The sequence below is a fragment of the Callithrix jacchus genome, chromosome 10, assembly GCF_049354715.1.
Source record: "Callithrix jacchus isolate 240 chromosome 10, calJac240_pri, whole genome shotgun sequence".
In the NCBI taxonomy this organism is placed as follows: domain Eukaryota; kingdom Metazoa; phylum Chordata; class Mammalia; order Primates; family Cebidae; genus Callithrix; species Callithrix jacchus.
Genome location: NC_133511.1, coordinates 123,065,375 through 123,090,435, shown reverse-complemented (window position 1 = coordinate 123,090,435; position 25,061 = coordinate 123,065,375). Strand labels below are relative to the sequence as shown.

The following is a 25,061-nucleotide window of genomic DNA, read 5'->3' as shown; positions in this document are numbered from 1 at the left end:
TGCAAGAAGCGGCACTGGCCATTTATTGTGACAGTTGTGGCCCATGGACCTGAAGTGCCCTCCACCGTGGCCCCAAACCCAATGGCATTCACCCTTGGGCAATTATTACATCTCCACACAGTTGTGCTTTAGGAGCTGAGAGGAGTTCTGCCAGGGAACCACAAGGACCTCAAAGTCACAGCGCAGCTTCTGTAGAGAGAACATGGGGGAGAAGGAGGGGTAAGCCCAGCCTCCATCCACCTTCTCCCAGCAGCCAGCCCTTTGCCTGCCATGCTGCTCCGTGGCAGAGAGGAGCAGTTACTGGCCCAAGGGATGTCGAGCTACATGGCCGGGGCTAGACTCCAGATCTTGGTAGCCAACTTCCCCATTCCTGAGGGAAGCCCCAGCCTCCTTTCTACACCCCATCTTGGCCTAGAGGCTGACTCATCCAGGAGGCCAACAGGTTCAGCCAGACATCTAGATATCTGCGTGTTCAGCCAAACCAGTTCAGGCTGGACGACGTGAGGGCCTGAGGCTCTGGGGAGGGCTGGGGCCAGAGGAGCCCCGCTGTTACCTCCTGCTGCGCCCCTGCCGACAGGGGGCAGGTAGTGAGGTCGAGGTGGTCTCCAGCGACCCTGGTCTTGCGGCAGTTTGTGCTCCCCATCTCCACCGTCAGGAAGTACTTGATGCCGGCCACCAGCTGGGGACATAGGGTAGGGGCAGGTCAGGGGTCTTGACCCTTAATCCCAACCTCTCACCTCCCGGCATATTCTCCCATTGCCCCCAGGCACTCAGGCTGGGGGAGGGGAGAGGGGATGATTCAGACCTGAGTGGGGGGAGTGGATGTTCTGGTGGGGATGCGGGGTGGAGAGACCTGGAGGCTGACCCCACTGGCAGCCTGGGCAGTCATCAGACATGGCCCACCTGGAGAGCTGCCCACTGTCCCCAACTGCCTCCCCTCCCTAGTCTACCCCATCAGGGCAGAGACTAGGGCCAGGCCAGCCAGACAGGCAGGTGGTGCGATACAGGGTTGGATTCTGTCTTTCCTTGAAATTTAGATGGTTGCCCATCATGGAGTTTTGGCATTAATTCGGTTTTTTAGATATTGCATGAAAATATCCCGATTGCGCCTTCGGGCCCCTTTCATGCACGCTCGGGCAGTGCCTGTGGCCCCCCCCGCCTGGGCGCGGTGCCCCCCGCCCCTGGCCCGCCGCACCTGGCTCTGCGCCTTGAGTATGTGCGTGTCTCGGAAGTAGTAGACGCTGTTGCTGCCCATGTTGTAGTGGGCCACGGCCGCCTGCGCCGCCTTCTGCACCTGCGGGTCATCGGGCGACAGGTCCTGGCGTTCTCCAACCATGCGCCCCTGGGGCCCGGCACGGGCGTCGCGGGGTAGCGCCAGGAGGCAGAACGCTACCAGGGCCAGGCCCAGCGCCAGCGGGAGGCTCGCACGCACCATAGCTGTCAGTGCTGTCGGAGTCGTAGTCCGAGTCGTGAGTGCCGAGCCCAGGGCGGCGCCGTTTTTACCCACTTGGGCAGCCCCGCCCGACGCCCGCGGTGCGCCCCCGCGGCCCGGAGCTGGGGCGGGGCTAGAGGTCGCGGGCGTCCGGGGTCCTGCGAGGCTCGGGGAGCCCAGGAGGCCGAGGGGGCGGCGTGCACCCGAGTGCCAAGACGCTTCCCTGCCCTCCAGAACACACCCGGCCAGGGAGGGAGAGGACAGTGACAGCACCCAACAAGTGCCAGTACAGGGACGGTTCTCGGGAGGGCTGTCCAGAATGAACTACCAACCACAGCTCAGGCTCTGACTGTTGCCACCATTCCCCAGCTGTGTGACCTCAAAGAAGTCACTTAACCTCTCGATGCCTCAGTTTCCTCTTCTGTACAATGGGCGTTGTGAGGATTCAGTGAGCTGATGCAGGTAAAGTGTTTACAAGGGGCCTGGTGCTGCATAAACAGCAGGCGAGTAGGAGATATTCCTGCTCAGCGCTGCCTAACAACCAGCCTGGAGTGTGAATGATTCATGTTCTCCCGTGGATACAGTGAGCATGTGCTAGAGGTACCAGCAAAACAGGGCCCATAACTTTGTTTTTAAAGACTCCAATAGGCTGGGTGCAGTGGCTCACGCCTGTAATCCCAGCGCTTTGGTAGGCCAAGGCAGGTGGACCACCTGAGGTCAGGAGTTCAAGACCAGCCTGGCCAACATGGTGGAACCCCGCCTCTACTAAAAATACCAAAAATTAGCTGGGCATGGTGGTGGGTGCCTGTAATCCCAGTTATTCAGGAGGCTGAGGCAGGAGAATCGCTTGAATCTGGGAGGCAGAGGTTGCCGTGAGCTGAGATCAAGCCATTGCACTCCAGCCTGAGTGACAGAGGGAGACTCCGTTAATTAATTAATAGATCAGGGTGGTAATCTATCTATCGCATACTGGCTCACACTTGTAATGCAGGACTTTGGGAGGATCACTTGAGGCCAGGAGTTTGAGACCAGCCTGGGCAATATAATAAGCCCTCATCTCTCCCAAAGATCTGAAATAAATCAACTGTGCATGGTGGTGCACACCTGTGGTCTCAGCTACTCAGGAGGCTGAGGTGGGAGGATTGCTAGAGTCTGGGAGGTTGAGACTGCAGTGAGCACTATACCTCGATTTCCTGGCTTCAAGTGATTCTCCCGTCTCAGCCTCCCAAGTAGCTGCGACCACAGGAGCATGCCCCCATGCCTGGTTAATTTTTTTTCACACCTGGCTAATTCTTAAAATTTTTTTTGTAGAGATGGGGTCTCACTGTAGTGCTCAGGTGGGTCTCGAATGCCTGGCCTCAAGAGATCACAAGATCTGCCTCCCCTCAGCTTCCCAAAGCACTAGGATTACAGGCAGGCTTTGTTGGAATTCTTTGTCTGCATTTTAGAGTTCAGTGTAGTTTGTACTTGTAATTCCATGTTGCTGGGTGGAGTGAGTAGGGGGCTCACTGTCCTGGGACACTAAGATCTTGAAATGCTTACAGCCTCCAGGGCTTCACTGAGGCTTGGAAGAGGCGCTAGGTCACAGTACCTGAAGAGCAGCTGGCAGCCGTGACTGTGATGAATATCGTATGCAGGCATCCAGCGTGTCAACCTCCCTTCCTGATTCTGGGCCTCAGAATCCCAGGATCACAAAAGGAGGTGACTTCTCACAATGAGACCTACACCAAAGCAGTCACTCACTACCCAGGGCAGCTGCCAGCTTGCTACCTCCCTCACTTACTCAGCCCAGCTGTGGAAAACCAACTCTGCCATCTTCCTGGGATTCCAAGGAACTGTCACAAGTTCCTGGAGGGCTCAGGTGTCTGCCTTAAAGGAACAGACTCCAGTCTGTGGAAGTGCTGGCTGAACTTGAGTTGATGAGGAGGATGAAGTCTGGCCAGGACTCTGAGCTAAGAGCCTGGGACGGGTACAGGAAGAATCCCAGGATCTCACCACAGGTGCCAGGTGAGAGAGGCAGCTCCCCTAGGCCTGCTGTCTGATCACTTGGAGCTTAGCCATGGGCACGGGTACCTCCACCACCACTCTCAAAAACTAGCCAAGGCCTGTCTTCGACTCTCCAAGGGCACTCACCCCACCTGCCGCTGCTTTGTGCTGATGCCAGGGACTCTTTTGCACTACAGCCTAGAAATTTCCAAGCACTTTTCACCCACTGATGAATTCTCACAAGCACCCTGAGGTAGTACACATTATTCTCATTTTGCAGATGAAAAAGTTAATCAGAGAGGTTGGGACACTTGTCTAAGGTCACACAGCTAGCAGTGGTATCTTGGTGAGAAAAGATGGGGGAGGGCATTAACAATTACAAGAGCACTTGCTATGTGACAGGCCTTGTCCCAGGGGTTCAATATATGTTCTTTCATTCCCATAGCGGCTCTGCAGAGACAATGATTATTACCTCCTCCTACAAGGAGGAAATGGGAGGTCAAAAGGTTAGTGGTGGGTACTGGTGCACAAGTCCTGGGCTGCTCTACAGGGGTATGAGGTCTGCTGTGCATGGGTGGGGGTTGCTTCTTACAGGTGGGAGGTCCCTGAGCACTTTCCCAGGGCCTGACTCCATCCCTTCTCGACCACTCTGGCTTCCAGGAGTCTTGGGCCAAGCATGAGCTTGAGGTTGGCCAAATGTACTGGCCACAGGGCACAGCCTCCAGTTTTGCAGTGGCCCAGACACCCCAACCCAGGTTGTCCACAGCACCCCTCTCTTGCCCCTGGCCTGATGGGTGGTGATAACCAGGGCAGGATCTTGACATCTCCTTCCCCCTGGGATAAGGCCCTCCAAGGCCTTGTTGCTTCCCCAGAACCCTCTTCCTGGAACCTTCAATTGGGCAGAGGGTACTTCCCTCCCCCAGGGCTCTGTAGACCCATGTTCTGGAAAGGAGATCTTTCAGCAAGGAAACCTGTAATCCAACAGGGATGAAAGTTCCCCCCTGGGGAGGTGCGCTCCCAAGCACCGCTGGTTCACTGAATCTTCACAACCCTGCACCAGCAGGTAGAAGAGGCTGTAGCTCAGAGCAGTGAAGCAACTTGCTCCAGATCGCATGGGGAACAAAGGCCCAGAATCGGGCCTGGCTGGCTCTTCAAGGCTGCCACCAGTCAAGGTTGGCAGTGACAGGAAAGAGCCTTGGTCCCTGCAGGGAAGGGCTGTCCTGGAAGGGGATCAGCAGTCACAAGCACCTACTGGGAGCCTTCCATGCTCACCAGGCTGCCGCAGGGCAGGGCTTGTGGCGGTCCAGGTAGCCTGCCCCTACTTCTTTTCCGGGGGCAGCAGGAGCCCTTCAGAACCTGGAATGCATGGGCCAGGTTCACACCAAGTTCTAGGCTGGCTCTGAGCATGCATGACTAGACCGGCTGGGGAGGGTCAAGCTCTGACTAGGTGTGGGGCTGGGGGCACCGTGTATTTGCTTATTTCCGGACCCACTCGCATACTTCCCACGGTGGTCAAGCATGTCCCGTTGGTCACCATGGGCTGACACTTAGCCAACCTGACTCCTACCCCTCACCACTCAGGTCTGCTTTCTGCGCCAGCATTCCAAGCCATGGTCCCTTTGTCCTGCTGGCTGAGTTGGGCTGGATCTGAGAGGCCATACTGTCACAAGGTACATTCTAGATGCCCTTTGTCTACTGCTGTCCCAGAACAGAGCCGAGAACTTGTGTGGGATGCAATGTGGAGTCCTGATAAAGGGTTTGTGGTCTGCCACCTGGTACACACACTGCCTGCGCCCCAAGGGAGAGATGAGAAAGCAGGTTCCACCCGCTTCTGAGGAAAAGCCTGTGGGTGAGCCAGGGAAGGCAGAGGACAAGGAAATAAAGCAGACAGCATGAGCTGCAGGCTTCCAGCAGGGTCCCAGTGCCAGAGCCAGGCGAGGCCAAGCCAGGAAGCCAGCATGAGCAGGAGCCTGGGGAAGAGGAGGAGGGGGTCTCCATGACCTCACAGAGCACCAGCAACAATCTGGCAGCATCAGGGCAAGTGTGGCAAGGCCAGGGCCTGCAAAGCCCCTACCTAAGCATACCACGCCTGTGACAGCATCACAGCACAAGGATCAAGGCTGAGGGGACTTATCTGGGAAGACATAAGAAACAGTCTGGGCCTGGCGCCGTGTCTCACACCTGTAATCCCAGCACTTTTGGGAGCCGAGGCGGGTGGATCATGACGTCAAAAGATGGAGATCATCCTGGCCAACACAGTGAAACCCCATGTCTACCAAAAATAAAAAAATAAAATTAGCTGGGCATGGTGGCATGCACCTGTAGTCCCAGCTACTCAGGAGGCTGATACAAGAGAATCGCTTTAACCTGGGAGGTGGAGGTTGCAGTGGGTGGAGGCTGCAGTGAGCCGAGATCACAACAGTGCAGTCCAGCCTGGTGACAGCAAGACTCTGGCTCAAAAAAAAAAAAAAGAAAAAGAAAAAAGAAACAGTCTGAAACTCCAGAGAGAGCCCTTGTGACCACCTCAGCCGGGCTTCAGACCAGCACCCTCCCAGAAAGCGGCCTGAAGCACAAGCCAGGCCCTACTGCAGCCACCTGCTGTCCCCTTCAGGATGGGCCACTTGCACTTCCCAGCCCCAGCCTTGCACTGAAACTCTCATCCCTACAAATAACAACTTAGTTTCTGACCTATCACACAATCGTTCCAGGTTCAGGTCTTTTTGGTTTTCCTTTTATCTTTCTACTGTTTTGAGATGTAACTAATACACAGAACAGGGCGTCAATGCCTGTACTACCACCCCACAGGTCAGAAAGTGCCAAGCCTACCCTCAAGCCCTTCCATACCCTCCCCCAAAGACAGTTGCTGTAGACCTTTTTCCTTCACTATTTACAATAATCATTTCCTTTGTTTTCTAGTTTACGTAGGAGTTCCTAAGACTCTGATTCGCTTCATTTGCTGTTGAGATCCGTGTTGTACACAGCTATCATTCGTTCATTGTCACCTCCGTGCAGTGTCCTTAGGCGTGAATGCCTATTTACTCGAGTATTGACAGCACTATTGTTGCTCCCAACAATGCAGCTGTGAATTCATCTAGGTCCTGGTGCAGGTGTTCGGGATTTTTTCAAGGCACAGTCCTGAGAGCGGAACTGCTTGGTCACAGGGTGTGTCGGTTTTACTAAATAACACCCAACTGTCCTCCCAAATTGTTTAGACCAATTTATACTCCCACCAGCTGGGTATCACTTCCTGCTTCTTCATTATCTCATCAATACTTGGTATTGTCCAACTTAAGTGTTTGCCAGTCAGGTGGGTGCTAATGGTATGCGACATCTTATTACCAGCAATATGGAGCACCTTTCCTTTGCTTGTTTATTGGGAGGGAACCTTCTTCTGAGGCTGTCTTAGGCCTTTACTCATTTTTCTGTTGTGTCTGTCTCTTTGTTTTTGAGACGGAGTTTCACTCTCGTCACCCAGGCTGGAGTGCAATGGCGTGATCTTGGCTCACTGCAAATTCTGCCTCCTGAGTTCAACTGATCCTCCAGTCTCAGCCTCCTGAGTAGCTGGGATTACAGGTGTCCACTACCACACTGGCTAATTTTTGTATTTTTAGTAGAGATGGGGTTTCTCCATGTCGGTCAGGCTGGTCTCACAATTCTGACCTCAGGTGATCCACTTGCGTTGGCCTCCAAAAGTGCTTGATTACAGGTATGAGCCAGTGCACCCGGCCAGTCCACCTTTTTCTTGACTACAGTTCTGTATGTGCTTTGGAAATAGTCCTTTGTTGTTTATACTGCTGCAAATATCCTTTCCCTACAAGCACCTCATTTTCCAAGTGGGAAAACTGAGGCTCAGAGAGGATAAGCCATATGACCAAGGAACACATGGCCAGGTCCATGGGTTTCCAAGCTAGTTTGAGTTCCAGACTATCTACTTCCCAACAGCAAGTCCATGGGCAAATTAGCCTCTCTGAGTCTCAATTTCCTCACCTGTAAAAGAGAATATAATGATTTATTATTGTAAAAAAAAAAAAATATTTGCAAAGATTTTAACTTCAAGTCTGGTTCATATTAAGTGCTCAAGAAATAATAGGGCTGGCCAGGTAGAGTGGCTCACATCTAGTCAGAGCTTTGGGAGGCTTAAGGATTGCTTAAGGCCAGCCTAGGCAATACAACACGGTCCTGTCTCGATTAATCTAAAAAGTAAACAAATAGAAAGGGCTAAAATGCACTGAGGTGTACTTCCTTCTCATGCTTCCAGCTGTAATGCCTGTGCTCTTTCTCCTCCCTAAGAGATCAGGGAAGATGGCAAGCCCCCTACCTACCCTTGCCAGAGGCCGGGAAAGCAGATATGATGACTGGTAGGTGAACTCGCACCCGCATCCGGTCCACCCTCTGTCAAGTACCTCTGACTCCCACTGACTTTTCCACCAGGTGCTGCCTAGCCCAGCTGTTGACTTAACTGACATGTGGAGCACAGTCCATCTGGCTCCCAGGAAAAGATCCACCCACACTCTCTCCCACATCACTTGGGGATTGAGACACTCCAAGTCACCTGCCTGAGATCTACATGGCTAGGGTGGCTGCCCTCTGGGAGTGGAAGGGAAGCTGCCGGTTTCGGTCTGTACTGATAAGGAGAGGGGGAGACGTGGTCAGTCCCTGGAGGAGAGGCAACTCCCAGCCCACTTGCTTTTCAATGCACAAAGCCCAGTCATGAAAGCCACTGACTTTATTGATCTAAAAAACTTTACAACGACAGTGACTGTTCTGCCAAAAAAGGAGCCAAATGGTATCAAACGGACTGAAAGTGAGGGTGGGGGTGAGGGATAGGGCCAGGAATCCATTCAGGAAAGCCAGTAACTGTCATCAGGGAACTGGCAAGGGAAAAAGGAAGAGGGAGGCATGCAAGAGCGAGAATCCAAAAAAGTTGAAATGGTTAGGGGAGGAAACTCCCAAAGACCCTGGAGTACATCGGAGGTGAGTACGACAATAGCAATCTTTTCCTCTGTAGCGGACAGGGGAGGAGTCCCTAATCGGCTGCAAACTCTGGATGAGGGCTGGGGATTGAGAGCTTCCCAGAGAGTATCACAAGAAGGCATCACACCACTCTCGAAGGCATCCAAAGCAGTCCCGGGACTGCTTGGCATTGGCACCACAAGTGTCCTTCAGCCATTCCCGGAAGAGGTCTTCATCTTTCTTTAGCACCAAAAACTGGCCAAGGACAACATAGGCCTGAGAGACAGAGAAAAGGAAGGGGCATACTGCTCAGTGTTCAGTGAGGGATAAGAGTAAATCGGTCATTCCCGTGCCATTCAGAGCACACAAGCCCAGGAAGCAGGGCGGGTTTTGCCCCCATCTCCTCTCTACCAGGTGCCCAGGCTCTGGCAGTCTCTTCAGATTATGCCCCACCGCCCACCCCACAGCAGATGGACTCACTTCCCTCCCACTCCCAGCCTGTGCCAGGTACACGCTGCCACCCCACACCTTGTCAAAGCCCCTTTCCTCCAGCTTCTTGCCCAGGACTTCACCAATCCCGGCCAGGCTCCCCACTGGCTTTTCCCCCATGGGCTCTGCCACGAAGTCTCGGTGCTTTTGGGAGGTTGTCATCTTGATCAGGCTTAATCTAGAAATCCCAAAAAAAGACACGTTAGGGTTGAAGACCTGGAACTCCTAAGGGCCCACTAGCAATCTCATAGTAAGAGGAAGCTAAGCCAGGCATTATGGTGGCTTGCTCGATATCCCTCATCAAAAAAGGAGAAAACTGAGGTCCAGGGAGCCTTCCCTACTATTCTGAAGAGAAGTTTCTTCCTGCAGGACCTGGATTTTGATCTTGCCCAGAGGAAAAACGATCCTGCCTAACAGGTGGCGCAAACGGGTAAGTGGAAAGATTCCCAGAGTCAGTAGCCAGGGCCGCCCAGAAGCTGTCACTCCTTCTGTGACCTTGGCTGAGCCAAGAAGGCACTGACCCTGTCTGGACCGGTCACTTGGCATGGAAAGTTAACCAAAGGGTCTCTCTACCCACAGAGCGAAGCGCAAATCGAGCGCTCCGCACACTCGCCTCCAGCCCGCGGGGTTCAAGCCGCGCCCCAGCTCCGCCCCCATCGCGCGGCGCCGCGGCCCGCCCCCTCCCGCGGGCCGGCTCCCACGCGCCGCGCCCCGCCCCCTCCCCGCAGCGCGGCTAAGCTCTCCCCAAGGGCCCACCCCAGCGCCTGCGGCCCCTCTCATCCCATTCTCCTCGCAACCCATCTGGCCTCTAGCCAGGGCCCTGCTCTGCAGCTGACGCTCACCGGCAGCTTCAGTTCCCGTAACGGTTCCTCCCGCCACCCGGCCGCTCCCGCCGATACCTCAAGCCACTAGAACTTTCTTCCACTTCCGCTTCCGGGTCGCCTCAAGAGCGTCCTTTAAAAAAAAAAAAAAAAAAAAACCCTCCACGTTGGGCACTTCTAGCCAGTTAGGGCTATAGAGTTGAGGCGTCCCGGACCTCGACGGCCTCTGTAGTAGGTCCTCCTTTCCGGTCCTTCGCGGGAAGTCCTGCTGCCTTGTAAGGTCCCGCTACTCGAGGAAGAAAGGCCTCCAGAGAAAGGATTTTCTTTCTCTGCTGCCCGGACCCGGAACTCAAGGACTTAGGCTTGACCGACTGGCGTGGGGAAGAGTTGGAAGAACGGACAAGGGAGGGGACGGGTGGCCGGGAGGCTTCCGAGACAGCGCCGGAAGTACAGTTTTTCGAAGAGATCCGACTCAAACTCACGTCACCCTCCTAGCAGTGGGACTGGAGGGAACTGAAAACATTGGAGACCTGGATTTAAGCTCACGCTACCGTCGCGGCCGTCAGCAAGTTCCTTTACTGTGTTTTCTTGGCTCAGCCTTCAAGTGAGTCGCGGACAATTCTCTCAGCGTCCGGCCTGGACAGCGGGGTTGCTCAGGCAGCGTTCCTGGGAGCCGAGGGCCACAGACTTAAGTGTGGGTCTTTTTCCGAGGGTCTTTTCTCCGGGATAGACGGGGAGGAGGAAGGAGGACGGCAACTAGATATGACATATCGATGTTTCCTTCGGAAACCGTCAGTCTGGCCCTCGTCTTCTAAGTAAGAAAGTCAAACATGCAAATGTCGCAGGCAAGCCTGCTCACCTCCACCTTTCGTTAACTAGTTCCTGGCTTGGACCGTCGCGGTGGCCACCTAATTTGTCTCCGGCTGTAGTGTGTTGCCAGACTGAACTTCTCTGTTGTGTGATTGTGCTAGACTTGGGGTGTACAAACGTGTTGAGAAAGATATGGTTTATCTCAGACTCCTTCCAGAGAGGTTGCCAGGGTGATTTCTCTGGAGCATGTGTATAGTTTTATGTTATACCAGTAGTTATGATTGCAGGAGTTACTTTTATATAACATGCACTGTGTTGTCCCATTCTGTAACAATGCTGAGTTAGCTGTTATTTTTTCTGGGACCTAGAGAAGTTGAATAGTTAGGAAATGAACCAAGGTAGAATTTGAATCCAGGCAGTTAAGACTTCAGAGCCCATATTCTTAACCAAGACACTGTGTCACTCCTCAGTAAAAAGCTCCACCCCATCTTCAGAATAGTCCTGGGTTCTGAGCCTGCCGTCCAAGGAACTCAGGAGGAGGAATTGACAGTCTCTGCATCTCTAAGTACCCTGGGACAACTTAAGCATGTCTCAGGCCACCAAGAGGAAGCATGTGGTGAAGGAGGTGCTGGGGGAGCACATGGTGCCCTCTGACCGGCAGCAGATTGTTCGGGTGAGTGGCTTTGGGCACAAGCTGCTCTGCTCCCCCCCAACCGCTGTAGGGCCCCTGGGGCAGGGGTAGGGTGCAGTGTGTCTGAGAGGGTGTTTGATCTGACTGATGAGGCTGATTCCTGGTCTCTCCTGAACCAGGTACTCAGGACTCCAGGGAACAATCTGCATGAGGTGGAGACAGCCCAAGGGCAGCGTTTCCTTGTGAGCATGCCCTCCAAATACCGCAAGAACATCTGGATCAAGAGAGGTAAGAGGATCACTCCTGTAATCCAAGCACTTTAAGAGGCTGAGGTGGGAGGATCGCTTGAGCTCAGGAGTTTGAGATCAGCCTGGGCAGCATAATGAGACCTTGTCTCTACAAAAAATTAAAAATTAGTTGGGCACGTGTCTGTGATCCCAGCTACCCAGGAGGCTGAGGCCTGAGAATCATTTGAGCCTGGGAGGTGGAGGCTGCAGTCAGCTATGATCATGCTATTGCATTCCAGCCTGGGCAAAAGAGCAAAACCCTGTCTCAAAAAAAAAAGAAAAAAAAAAAAAGAGAGGTGAGAGGCAGCCCTCTCTAGGCGATAGAACCATTTCCTATAGCTTTGGCTTTCCTTATTGCAAGCAGGCCTGACTTTCCCTTTTCTCTTCTTACCTACAGGGGACTTTCTCATTGTTGACCCCATTGAAGAGGGAGAGAAGGTGAAGGCTGAGATCTCCTTTGTGCTCTGCAAGGACCACATGCGCTCACTGCAGAAGCAGGGGCTTTGGTAGGGTGGACCCCTTGATCATTGGTTCTCTGACTTCTGGAGGCACTGCCTTTCTAGCTTGGGAATTTGGGGAGGGAAGGTCATGGCATCCCAGGCAGAGACAGCTGGAAACAGCTCTTTTGTGAGAAATGTCTTTGTCCTCTCTGACTCTGGCTCATCTCTTGGCATAGGCCTGAGGCCTTCTCTGAAGTGGTGGAGAAACACAGTAACATGAACAGGTGAGGAACAAGCCTTGGGGTGGGGTACATGGAAAATAGGGGGTTCATGCTTTGATGCCTTGAGGGAAAAATGGAGCCTTCTTTCCTCCTTTACACAGGGTATCTGTTGAGAGCGCATAGATATGTGCTATAACACAGTTATGAATATGGCTTGAAGGTCAGATGCTCTTGTTTAAAATCCTGACTTTGCTGAGTGACTTTAAGCATGTTATTTAATTCCTTCAAACTCTATTTTCCTTATATAGAAAATGGGAGCTTCGTGAGGATTAAAGGAGTGGATGGCTTATAAAATTGCTTAGTGTAGTATCTGGTATGTGATATGGGTCCATTAAGTGTTGGCGGTCTTAGAATCATTATTCCTAACTAACACAAATGGCTGTAGCACACGTTTTGGGAGTGGGGTCAGTCTTTAGCATGTTTCTTTGGCCACGTTTTTCCACTGTTTGCCCTGCCTCTGTCCCTTGTTTTAGTCTTTAAAGGGTGCTGTGGGGCCCTGACTGCTGGGCCAGATGGTCCTCCTTTTTTGGAACTCCTTCATTGCAGATCAGGTTTTTCCAGAAGGTGCTGGGCTAACTCTGCTCTCTTTCCCTGGTGCAGACAAACTCAACCAGAACTCCCAGCTGAGCCACAGTTATCAGGAGAGGAGTCCAGCTCAGAAGATGATTCTGACCTGTTTGTTAACACAAACCGCAGACAATATCATGAGAGTGAGGAGGAGAGCGAAGAGGGGGAGGAGGAGGCCTGAGACCCCAGGACCCACTTCTCCACTTGCTCAGGGACTGGCCCCTGGCTCTTTTGGGCTTGGACATTCCCAGGGTGCTCTGCAGATCTTCACCCCTGGATGGGGACAAAGCAGGGCCTCTCTTTGAACTGATCTTCCGATTAGGAGAATTAAACCCCTGGTGGGTGGTGACTTGTTCTGGTGTCTGAGTGGCTCTCTCAGAGGAGGGAGCCTGGTGGTGAAGTGAAAAACTGTTCCCTGGTAGTGACCTTGTGGGCGGGTGGGCTGAATGGAAGGAAATGGGAAATGGCTAGAGTCTTTCCTGGGTGGTTTGTTCTTTCTTACTGGACAGTTAGAAAGTGCCAGACCCTGCTCTGGGCCTCCCTCTATGTGTTTAACAACTGGGAGCACTCCTGCTTCATTAGCTGCTTGCAGTTCATACTGATTCAAGCATTCAGGATGACAGCCCTAGGACCTAACCCCCACCTGCCTCTAAGAGACACTCAGGCTCAAGCCCATGGTGCCTCCTGCTGCTCCCCCTGCCTTTCTAGTCACCCTGTGGACAGGAGTGCTCACCTCCAGTGACTATGTCCATCCCCACGTGCAACCCCATCTCTCCCACTCTTAACCATCTGTTACCTCCAGAAGCTGGCTGGCACATTTCTCTATCTTTAACCTTGTTTTGAATGGTCCATCCATCTCCTTTTTTTTTTTTGAGACAGAGTCTTGCTCTGTTGCCAGGCTGGAGTGCAGTGGTGCAATCTCGGTTCACTGCAACCGCCGCCTCCTGTGGAAGGTTCAAGTGATTCTTCCACCTAGCCTCCCAAGTAGCTAGGCCCACAGGCATGTGCCACCACACCTGGCTAATTTTTGTATTTTTAGTAGAGACGGGGTTTCACCATGTTGGCCAGGATGGTCTTGATCTCATGATCCGCCAGCCTTGGCCTCCCAAAGTGCTGGGATTACAGGCGTGAGCCACGACGCCCGGCCCATCTCCTGACTTTATTTGAAACCTGATTATTCCCCAAGGACATTGATTGTCCTTTTAAATGGAGGCTGCTTTTCCACCCTTCATCCTTCTAAGCAGCCTTGACATTCTTATGATTAACCTTTGGCCTTCACTTCCCTCCTTGTGTGGTGTCAATTCCGTGGTCCCCATCCTACACACAGCTCCTCCCCGGCTCCCATCTCCCTGGGTAAACTCAATCATTCACCTCTGTGCCCAAACCCAAGTCACCATCATTAGGCAAAAAGGCAGCCTGCTCACCGGTTGTACCTTAAGTTTATAATTACAGACCTCAGATGGACACTGAGCACTGCCCAGCGGATCTACTCTGGATATCTATTTCAACACTTCATCTTACCAATTCCCCCTTGTAGTTACCGCGATTCATGCCTCATTAAGAAACAGCAGTCAGGTGGGATGTGGTGGCTCACGCCTGTAATCCCAGCACTTTGGGAGGTTGAGGTGGGCGGATCACAAGGTCAGGAATTTGAGACCAGCCTGACCAACGTGGTGAAACCTGGTCTTAAAAAAAAAAAAAATTGCAGCCATCAGAAGGAATGCCTTCCTCCCCCTTACCAACTCTGCAGGTGTGCTTGCCTATCTTCCCATTGTAAGCCAGTGGGACTTAAACCTTACCTCTTGTGCTTTGGAGCCTATCTCTTTTGCTACTCGCCCTGCCCTCCTCACCCCCGCCACAACTACCACCTTTTGTTTCTTGAGACAGAATCTCCGTCTATTGTCTAGGCTGGAGTGCAGTGGTGAGATCTCGACTCGCTAACCTTCGCCTACTGGGTTCAAGTGATTCTGCTGCCTCAGCTTCCTGAGTAGCTGAGACTACAGGCATGCACCATCATGCCTGGCTAATTTTTTGTATTTTTAGTAGACATGGTTTTGCCATGTTGCCCAGGCTGGTCTTGAACTCCTGACCTCTAGTGATCCTCCTGCCTCAGCCTCCCAGAGTGCTGGGATTACAGGCACATGTCACCACACCCAGCTGAATTTTGTATTTTCAGTAGACAGGGTTTCACCATATTGGCCAAGCTGGTCTTGAACTTCTGACCTCAAGTGATCCACCCACTTTGGCCTCCTAGAATGCTCGAATTAAAGGTGTGGGCCACCACACCTGGCCTCTTTTGCGTTCTTAAAGACTTTGATTGTGTTTTCCTGGTGTTGGATTTTGTTCTATCTGGGTGTTTGATTTGCTTGTTTTTTTGTTGTTGTTTATTTCGTTTTTGGTTGTCCTGTCTACCGGATATGATGTGTTAGTGTCGAGTGTGCTGTAGAATCTCCCATTTCTGAAATTATCATAAAACCTTGTGCTGATTCCCACATCTTCTCCAGCTACCAGTTCATTTACCTGTTTCTGATTCACTTCCCCTTAGAGTGTGGCTTTAACCATATATACATTTGCATATATGTATGTATGAATGCACATGTACAAAATGTATGTAGATATATATACAAAAAATAAGATGGGTTAAAGATGTATGGGTGCCTATCTATCTTTAATTCATCTGAAGTTTGTTTTTTCTGAGAGGTAGCAAGCTAACATTTCCTAAAGGGAAAGCCAGTTGTCTCTACTATTGAATTGTTCATTCTTTGCTCACTGGAAATAATCTCTTAAAACATCAATTTCTGCATACATGTGGATCTTTCTGGGAATTTCTAATCTGTCCTATTGATCTGTGTGCCGTGCTTTTTTTTTTTTTTTGAGACGGAGTTTTGCTCTTGTTGCCCAAGCTGGAGTGCAGTGGCGTGATCTCAGCTCACTGCTACCTCTGCCTCCCAGGTTCAAGCGATTCTCCTGCCTCAGTCTCCCAAGTAGCTGGAATTATAGGTGCTTGCCACTATTCCTGGCTAATTTTTGTAATTTTAGTAGAGACGGGCTTTCAACATTTAATTTATTTTTTTGAGACAGGGTTTCACTCCCGTCACCCATGCTGGAGCACAGTGGTGCAATCACGGCTCATTGTAGCCTCCACTTCCTGGGGTCAAGCGATCCCTCTACCTCAGCTTATTGAGTAGTTGGGACCACAGGTGTGCACCACCACATCCAGCTACTCTTTGTTATTATTTTTTTTTAGAGACAGTCTTATGTTGTTCAGGCTGATCTCAAACTCCTGGGCAAGCCATCCTCCCACCTTGGCCTCCTAAAGGGCTGGGATTCCAGGTGTGAGCCACTATGCCCAGCTGAGAAGTGGTATCTTAAAAGTTTATTTTTTATTTTTTTAATTTATATTTATTTTTGAGATGGACTTTTGCTCTTGTTGCCAGGCTGGAGTGCAATGGCATGACCTTGGTTCACTGCAACCTCTGCCTCCCGGGTTCAAGCAATTCTCCTGCCTCAGCCTCCCAAGTAGCTGGGATTACAGGCATGCGTCACCACACCCACCTAATTTTGTGTTTTTAGTAGAGATGGGGTTTCTCCATGTTGGTCAGGCTGGTCTTGAACTCCTTATCTCAGGTGATCCTCCCACCGCAGCCTCCCAAAGTGCTGGGATTGCAGGTATGAGCCAATTCCCCCCACCTATTTTTAATTTTTAAAAATAAATATCGTAGAAAAATTAAGTTTTTAATCTTCCTATCTAGAAATGAGGTATATTCTTTGGTAAGGTGGTGTGATCTTCTTATGGGCCTTTATTTCCAGTTTGGTTTAGTCTTAGGAGTTTATGAAAGTCCTCATTACTGGAAGAGAAGGGATTTGTGGAAATCATCTTTCCCTGGTCACTGGCTTCCACCTGCTTGTCCATCTTTGTGTCACTCACCTTGTCGAATGCTCAGAGTTCTTCATTGATCTCGTAGCTTTCTAGATACCAAATCATATCCCACTAGTGGCAGTTATCTCCTCTACACTCATGTCTATTTCTTGTGAATCTCAGAAGCCAGGCTGTCCCGCGTGATGCTGCATGGCACCCTTGCAGCATTCTCAGTGGGAATGGTTCTCACGTTGCATCCCGAAGTAGGGCGCTCTGGGCTTCCAGTAGGTGATCTTCATTAGGCTAAAGATGTTTCCTTCTGTTCTAGCTTACTGGTTTTTTTTTTTTCCTTCCCTTTTGTTTAACAGTGATGAATATTGACATTTATGGAGAAAGTCAACAATTTTGTTTTATTATTGTACTGAGTTATATTAATAGCTTTCCTAACGTTGAACACACCTTGCATTCTGATAGAGACCTTGCTTAGTTTTACAGTATATTATTTATTTATTTAGGAGTTTTATCTCTCTCCTCTTCTCGGGCCAATCCCCTCCTTTTTTTTTTTTTTTAATGGCCTTCCTGGCCAGGCGTGATGGGTCATGCCTGTAATCCCAGCACTTTGGGAGGCCGAGGTGAGCAGATCACCTGAGGTCAGGCATTCAAGACCAGCCTGACCAATATGATGAAACGCTGTCTCTACTAAAAATACAAAAATTAGCTGGGTGTGGTCGAGTGCGCTTGTAATCCCAGATACTTGGGCGGCTGAGACAGGAGAATCGCTTGATCCTGGGAGACAGGTTTCGGTGAGTTGAGATCCCCCCATTGCACTCCAGCCTGGGTGAAAGAGTGAGACTCCATCTCAAAAAAAAAAAAAAAAAGATCTTCCTGTTCTATTTCGATATTATGTTTATGCTAGCCTTGCAAATGGGTTTGTAGATGTCTTTTTCTTCAGGCTTGGATAGTTTAAAAAACAGGCATTTGTCTGAGTCTTTCAAGGGGAAAGAAATTAAGGAATTAAGGAAAAAAACAGGCATAGAATGTTTACAAAAACATCTGTGCTAGGTACCTTTTTCAGGCATTGATCTTTGACTGGCTTTTAGTTTATTCGGTTGTGTTCTGTCTAAAGTTTTCTATCTTTGAGTCAATTTTGATAATTCGTATCATTCTAGGATCTTATTTCATATGTATTTAAATTTTGTGGGCAAAAGGTCATGCATAATACTGGTATTTGGAATTTGCTTTTTTTGTTCGTTTGTTTTTGTTTTATTTTTGAGGCCAAGTCTCGCTCTGTTGCCCAGGCTGGAGTGCAGTGGTGTGCAGTATTGTCTCACTGCAGCCTCTGCCCCCTGGGTTCAAGTGACTCTCCCACCTCAGCCTCCTGAGTAGCTGGGATTACAGGCGTGAGCCACTGCGCCCAGTAATTTTTTTCTTTTCCAAGACAGTCTCTCACTGTGTTACCCAGGCTGGAATGCAGTGGCGCCATGTATGACAGTATTGACCTCTCAGGCCCAAGTGATCCTCCCACCTCACCCTCCTGAGTAGCTGGGACCACAGATGCCTGCCACCACACCTGGCTAATTTTTTTTTTTTTTTTTTTTTTTTTTTAGTAGAGATAGGATCTCCCTTTGTTACCCAGGCTGGTCTTGAATACCTGGGCTCAAGTGAGGCTCCTGCCCTGACCTCTCAAAGTGCTGGGATTACAGGTGTGAGCCACCATACCTGACCTATATGGGGCTTTCTTATAAATGACAAAATTGAACTCAAGTTAGGGGAAGTAAACAAGGCTCGTTGACCTCAGGTCTCTGAGTTGTACGCTTCACACAGGCCTGTCTGTGCCAGCATGATTCCTCAGGCTCTCTCCTCATTTGTCTCTGTCATCTCGGCTTGCAGCTGATCAATCTCTTTCCCTCCTGAAGATGTTTTCTGTAGGAAGCTCGAGTTTATACACAGTCCTTGTAGCCAGAGCCCCTTCTTGAGGATCCCTGTATTTCAGTGAAGAGCAATCGGTCTTGCTCAGGTCACTTGCTGTGCTTGAGCAGTCACTACGGCCAGGGCCGAGTGGGAGGGTGTAGAGGACTGGGGTGGGGCAGGATGAGCTACAGTTGATTCTTATGATGTGTTTCCCATGGAATAGAGAGGTTCTATTACCAGAAAAAAATGGGACAAGGGATGAGGGCAGGTGAAATCAACAAACATGTTTATATTCTGTGTATTTTATTTTATTTGGCTTAGCTTTGCAAGAGGTCTTCCTTACTGGCCTTTTCCTTTTGTTTCTTTGGGTTTATTTGCTCATTCTGAATTCTTGAGATGTGTGCTTAGCTAATTTCAGTTTGTTTTCTAATATATTTAGGGCTATACATTTTCCTCTAAGTAGTCCTCTGTTCCCCACTTTGTGTGTGTGTGTTTTTTTGTGTCGTATCTGTAAGGTTGGTCTTATGTTTTTCTCCAGCTCTCAGCAATAATGTGATCTACCTAGTAACATCTTTTTTCCCCCTAAAACCTTTTCGTTTCTACTTCTTCATCTCTTGCCAGTCATTCAGCTTCTGTGGGCTGTAGCTAAGGGTCCTGATGAAGGTAGGCTCCTTGCATTCTGCACGCTACTTTACTTTGTCATTCTCTGAAGCTGGATTCCACCTCTGTTCTCCCAACTTAAAGGTGGAATCCAACCATGTATGAATAGATCTCCCAGAATGAGCTGAGATCTGAAGTAAGAGCCCCTTGTCCCTGATGCCATGATGAGTCCATGTGACTGGCTCCAAATAGTACTTACTGGCTTCTCTGGCAGTTATGCTTGAGACATTCTGGCCCTTCAGACTCTGCACCTCTGTTTCAGGACTAACCTCTACAGCCATGTCATTTTCAGCAGGGCTTCCCCATGCGGCCCAGCGTGCTTTCTTCCCCTGCCACCCAGCCACCCCTGTGTGTGTGCCAAGGAACACAGATGGCAGTCTGAGCTCACCACATGGTTTTCCTCCTCTAATCTGTAAATGTGGTGGAATATCATGACATTCTCTCACACCAAAATATCCTTGCATTCCTGGAAGAAGACAGTCACGATGGATTTGTTATATTGCCGGATTTGGTTCTCTAATATTTTGGCATGCAGGTTTATAGGTGAAATGGTTTAAGCTTTTCCTTTCCTGTACTTCCCCCACCCTTTGTTTTGTATCAAGGTTACACCAGCTTCATAAAATAAGTTGGAAAGTGTTTTCCCTTTATTTTCATTACAGGAGTTTGTTTGAGATTGGAATTTTGCCTTTCTAAAATTTTTGGTAAAACTTGCTGTAAAACCAACTGTGCTGGCATTTTTGTGGCTGGGTGGGTGAGTAAGTTTTGAACTAGATTATCGGTGGTAGTAGATTACTCAGGTGTTCTGTTTTTCAGTCAGAACATTTTCAAGGAAAAATTTTTTTCTTTCTGTTTGTTTATTTATTTTTGAGCTAGGATCTTGCTCTGACGCCCAGGCTGGAGTGCAGTGGCACCATCTGGGCTCACTGCAACCTCTGCTTCCCGGGTTCAAGCGATTCTCATGTCTCAGCCTCCTGAGTATCTGAGACTACAGGTGTGCACCACCATGCCGGGCTAATTTTTATATTTTTAGTAGAGATGGTGTTTCACCATGTTGGCCAGGCTGGTCCTGTCCTCAGGTGAATTCCTGACCTCAGGTGATTACCCACCTTGGCCTCCCAAAGTGCTGGGATTACAGGTATGAGCCACCATGCATGGTCCCTGAAGTTCTTTTTCTAACCCTTTTGGTTACTTTTTAGCTTCACTTCCTCCCTCACCCCAAACTATTTAGAGAATTTTCAAACCTAAAGAAAAGGTGAAAGAATTGTAAAATAAATGCTTGTTTGCCCTTCAACAGGGTTATCAGTTTAACATTTTGCCACATTTTATTTCTCTACACATGTACACACATACAGTTTTTACTTTTTTTGTTTTTTTGAGATGGAGTTTTCCTATTCTTGCCCAGGCTGGAGTGCAGTGGTGGAATCTCAGCTTGCTGCAGCCTCTGCCTCCCGGGTTCAAGGGATTCTGCTGCCTTAACCTCCCGAGTAGCTGGGACTATGGGCACCTGCCACCATGCCTAGCTAATTTTTTTTTTTAAATAGAGTCTCACACTGTCGAGTGCAATGGTGCGATCTCGGCTCACTGCAGCCTCTGCCTCCTGGATTCAAACAATTCTGCCTCAGCCCTCTGAGTAGCTGGGATTACAGGTGGCTGCCACCACGCCCAGCTAGTTTTTTATATTTTTAGTAGAGACAGGGTTTCACCATGTTGGCCAGGCTGGTCTCAAACTCCTGACCTTGTGATCTGCCCATTTTGGCCTCCCATAGTGCTGGGATTACAGGCATGAGCCACTGCACCTGGTCAATTTTTAAAATTTTTAGTAGAGACAGGGTTTCACCTGTTGGCTAGGCTGTCTCGAACTCCTGACCTCAGGTGATCCACCTGCCTTGGCCTTCCAAAGTGCTGGGATTACCGGTGCGAGCCACCATACCCAGCCAGTTTTTACATTTAATTCTTACATCTCCTTGGCCACTTTTCATTTATTAATACAACAGACTCTTTTATTTTATCCATAAGACTGAGCTTTTCATGCGTTTGGGACAGTCATCTTACAAAAATGACTCCTTGGATTTGTGTGGTTGTTTTGCATATCTGGATTTGGGTTAAACACTTAGCACAAACAGCAGTGGTATGTTCTTCATATTAGGAGGCAAAATGATGGGATGTCCAACTGCCGCTAATGTCGATCACCTGATTAAAGGGATGCTTCTAGGCTGGGCGTGGTGACTCACACCTGTAATCCCAGCACTTTCGGAGGCCCAGGTGGGGAGATTACCTGAGGTCAGGAGTTGGAGACCAGCTGGGCCAACTTGGTGAAACCCCATCTGTACTAAAAATACAAAAATTAGCCTGGCATGGTGGCACACACCTGTTATCCCAGTTACTTGGGAGACTGAGGCACAAGAATCGCTTGAACCCGGGAGACAGAGGTTGCAATAGCTGAGATTGTGCCACTGCACTCCAGCCTGGGCAACAGTGAGACTCCGTCTCAAAAAAAAGAAGAAAGGATGCTTCTAGATATTTCCCCATAAAGTCTATAAAGTTCTGTTTTCCCTTTGTCATTACTAAGTAATCTGTGGGGAATTTTGCATTTCTAAATTTTTTGGTAAAACTTACTCTAAAACCAACCATGCCTGGCATTTTCTTGGGTGGCTGGGTGGGTAGGTTTTGAAGTAGATTGTCAGTGGCAATAGATTACTCAGGTGTTCTGTTTTTCAGTCATATAAATGTTGGTTTCGTTGGTTGGTTTGTAATGTTTTTCTTGAGACAGGGTCTTGCTCTGTTGGCCAGGCTCGAGTGCAGTGGTACAAACACAGCTCATTGCAGCCTTGACTTCCCTAGGCTCAATCTAAGCCTCCCAAGCCTCAACCTCCCATCTAAGCCTCCCAAGCAGCTAGGACTACAGGCAGGTACCTCCATACCTGGTTTTTTTTTTTTTTTATTTGTAGAGACAAGGTCTCACCATGTTGCCCAGGCTGATCTCAAATTCCTGGGCTCAAACAATCTGCCTGCGTCTGCCTCCCAAATTGCTGGGATTATAGGCATGAGCCACGGCACTGGGCCATTATTTTTTTTTTAAACTGTGGTAAAATACACATAATATAACATGTATCATTTTAACCTTTTTGTAAGTAAGTGTACAGTTCATGATGTTAAGTATATTCACGTTGTGCAACCAGTCTCCTGAACTGCCTTCTCATGCCATCAGCAACAACTCATTTGCCCTCCTCAGACCCTGGCACTCCTCCCTTATGGTTTCTGTTTCTGAGTTACCTCAGATAAGTGGCATCACCTGGTATTTGTCTTTTTGTGACTGGCTTATTTCACTTAGCATAATGTCCTCAAGGTTCGTCCATGTTGTTATGTGTCAGACTTTCTTTTTAAGGCTGAATAATTCATTGCACATATATAGCACACTTTGTTTATCCATTTGTCCAGTGATAGATGTTTGGGTGGCCTCACCTTTTGGCTGTTGGGAATAGTGCTGCCATGAACATGGTGTGCACATATCTCTGTGACCCTCTGCTTTCAGTTTATTTGGGTATATACCCTGAAGTGGAATTGCCGCCTCATATATTCTATTTTTAATTTTTTAAGGAATCACCATTCTGTTTTCCATAACAATTGCACTGTTTGACATTCCCACCAACAGTGCACAGGGGTCCCGGTTTCTTCCCATCCAAGGGTTCCACTTTCTCCCCATCCGAGGGCTCCAGTTTCTCCCCATCCTAGGGCTCTGGTTTCTCCCCATCCAAGGGCTCCAGATTCTCCCCATCCGAGGATTCCGATTTCTCCCCATCCGAGGATTTCAGTTTCTCCCCATCCGAGGATTTCGGTTTCTTCCCATCCGAGGGTCCCGGTTTCTCCCCATCCGAGGGTCCCGGTTTCTCCCCATCCGAGGGTCCCGGTTTCTCCCCATCCGAGGGTCCCGGTTTCTCCCCATCCAAGGATTCCGGTTTCCCCATCCGAGGGCTCTGGTTTCTCCCCATCCGAGGGCTCTGGTTTCTCCCCATCAAGGGCTCTGGTTTCTCCAGACACAGGACAGTAGAGATGATTGGGCCTTGAATGAAGACAAAATCCAGGGTTCTGTGGCCCCAGTCACTTTCCTAGTGGGCAACTGGGAAACTACTGAAGATAAAGGCACCAGGCTGAGCCTGTGTCTGAAAAGCATGCAGAGAAGTGTGGGCAGTTTCCTCAGTGGGAGCCGTTCTCAGAAAATCATTAATGAAACTAGATGTCAGGACACCCCACCAGTTGTTCACGCTGTGCATGTGTTTGATCCGCTGGCACCATTTGCAAGAGAATCAAAAAGTCCCTGTGGGAGGTGTGGAGGCACATCACATGCCTCGCCTGGTGACACCGAGGAATGAAGAATTAACAGTGCAGGCTGGGCATGGTGGCTCACACCTGTAATCCCAGCACTTTGGGAGGCTGAGGCAGCCGGATCACCTGAGATCAGGAGTTTGAGACCAGCCTGGCCAACATGACAAAAACCCTGTCTCTACTAAAAAAAAAAAAAGAAGAAACAAAAATTAGCCGGGCATGGTGGTACATGCCTGTAATCCCAGCTACTTGGGAGGCTGGGACAGGAGAATAGCTTGAACCCAGAAGGGGTGGCAGAGAGCAGAGGTTGATGGCACCACTACACTCCGCCCTGGGCAAGAGCAAGACTCTGCACCCCACCCCCCAAAAAAATTAGCAATGCCTGAGGCTGTACACCTGGTGCCAGTACTGGCAGCAATTCTTGTAGTTACTGTGGTGGAGTTTCATGACGCTAAAATACCCACTTTGTTATTTGACCCTTGCGAAATCACAAGGAGTTGTCAAGTAACAGAATCCTTTGTTACTAACCAGACCAGGTTGTTCATTCTTGAATAGTATTGGGCATCACTTTGTTCTAATAATTCTTGCAGGAGAAGAGCACTCTCTTTTCCTCTTGGAAGCATTGTGGCTCCAACTGCCTGCTGATGTGAGAAGGTACAGGCCGTTCCTGGCTGAGGAGTCAGCCAATATTTAGAGAAGCCACGAGCAGAGGTCACCCTAAGCACGTAAAACCAGCAAGTCAGCGCCTTGCCTTGGGCTACAGAACCTTAAGTATCTAATCCAGTTACACAGTCTCATAAGGTAGACCACTGTGAACAGAAGTTCCACACCCGCAGAGATGGATTAACTCACCAAGGCATGACCGGAAGTAGCCTTCCTCCCCAGCAGCATTCACAGGCTAGAGTACAGTGCTTGGAGGGTGGTGGGGAACTGCCCTGGTCTTTCCATTTGAAAGCACCCAAATTGAGGTACAGGAAGACTCACCTCATATCTATGGCTGGCCCCCGCCAGAAACCCTTTTCTGGACAAGGATGAGCAGCTACCTCTGTAGTTACTGTCTGAGGATTCAGGGAGCCTGGGACCTTATAGGTGGACAGCAGGGAGGGGCTGGTGAGACCTAAGAACTGCAGCCTCTGAAGGGGTCCTCTCCCCAGGGACCCCTCAGCACATGTATTGAGTTCCCCTTCTAGTGACTGCTGAAGCTTTCAGGCACCTTTGGGGGTTTTGCCTCCCGCAATTCTTCTCCGAAGGCTCCAAGTGTCTTCTTTGATGTGGGTCCCCCAGCAACCTTATGTCTGCCATAATTCAGCTTTGGAAAATTGATAGCTCTTTATTAGAAGGCACTGTAGTGGGAAGATAGCAAGTTACAGGCCTGGGAAACGATAGAACCTTAGAGAAGAAAGGAGAAGGCAAAACTAGAGAGCTAGTTCCTTACGCCATATGTGAGTCACCATAGGAAGAGTTTATGAACTTTCATCCTCATGCTGGCCATTTTTTATATTATTATTTAAAATGATGCTTGATTTTTTTTCCTTTTTTTTGTTTTTTTAATGACAGTCTTGCCCAGTCACCCAGGCTGGAGAGCAGTGGCGTGATCTCGGCTCACTGCAA

The 25,061-nt window shown here is 49.7% G+C and overlaps 3 protein-coding genes across 17 annotated transcripts in view; 1 reads left to right on the top strand and 2 right to left on the bottom strand.

Annotated features, from left to right (window-relative positions):
- Positions 1-1,475, bottom strand: CST6 (cystatin E/M). The gene is made up of 3 exons (XM_002755551.6): positions 1,196-1,475; positions 554-679; positions 1-189 (listed from the first exon to the last, which is right to left on the bottom strand). Exons 1-3 carry the CDS (start codon positions 1,433-1,435, stop codon positions 106-108), a joined length of 450 nt encoding a protein of 149 aa, XP_002755597.3. The 5' UTR covers positions 1,436-1,475; the 3' UTR covers positions 1-105.
- Positions 1,476-8,129: 6,654 nt separating this feature from the next.
- On the bottom strand, positions 8,130-10,207 carry BANF1 (barrier to autointegration nuclear assembly factor 1). Of its 4 annotated transcripts, none has more exon segments than NM_001253760.1 (3): positions 8,130-8,647; positions 8,900-9,038; positions 9,703-10,207. In NM_001253760.1, coding segments are annotated over 2 exon segments (270 nt in total). In that variant the 5' UTR covers positions 9,023-9,038; positions 9,703-10,207; the 3' UTR covers positions 8,130-8,500.
- Positions 10,122-25,061, top strand: part of EIF1AD (eukaryotic translation initiation factor 1A domain containing) — a 30,456-nt gene continuing 15,516 nt past the window's right edge. Inside the window, exons 1-6 of one of the 12 annotated variants that reach the window (XM_002755612.7) lie at positions 10,122-10,285; positions 10,962-11,164; positions 11,302-11,410; positions 11,807-11,915; positions 12,086-12,133; positions 12,731-15,189. In XM_002755612.7, the coding sequence (XP_002755658.1) occupies positions 11,078-11,164; positions 11,302-11,410; positions 11,807-11,915; positions 12,086-12,133; positions 12,731-12,878 (501 nt within the window). In that variant the 5' untranslated portion in view covers positions 10,122-10,285; positions 10,962-11,077 and the 3' untranslated portion in view covers positions 12,879-15,189. Of the gene's footprint in view, positions 11,165-11,301; positions 11,411-11,806; positions 11,916-12,085; positions 12,134-12,730; positions 15,190-24,040; positions 24,225-25,061 lie in introns of those variants that run through there. The other 11 variants (XM_078341450.1, XM_078341449.1, XM_078341448.1 and 8 more) reach the window with 11 other exon arrangements.

What these genes read in the sequence shown, in the direction of transcription:
- BANF1 (XM_009008425.5), bottom strand. Translation starts at nt 9,022, where the DNA reads ATGACAACCTCCCAAAAGCACCGAGACTTCGTGGCAGAGCCCATGGGG. An exon ending in AGGAAAGGGGCTTTGACAAG is followed by an intron (nt 8,648 to 8,899) that starts GTGTGGGGTGGC and finishes TCTGTCTCTCAG; the next exon opens with GCCTATGTTGTCCTTGGCCA.
- CST6 (XM_002755551.6), bottom strand. Translation starts at nt 1,435, where the DNA reads ATGGTGCGTGCGAGCCTCCCGCTGGCGCTGGGCCTGGCCCTGGTAGCG. An exon ending in TACTCAAGGCGCAGAGCCAG is followed by an intron (nt 680 to 1,195) that starts GTGCGGCGGGCC and finishes CTATGTCCCCAG; the next exon opens with CTGGTGGCCGGCATCAAGTA. An exon ending in CGGCAGGGGCGCAGCAGGAG is followed by an intron (nt 190 to 553) that starts GTAACAGCGGGG and finishes TTCTCTCTACAG; the next exon opens with AAGCTGCGCTGTGACTTTGA.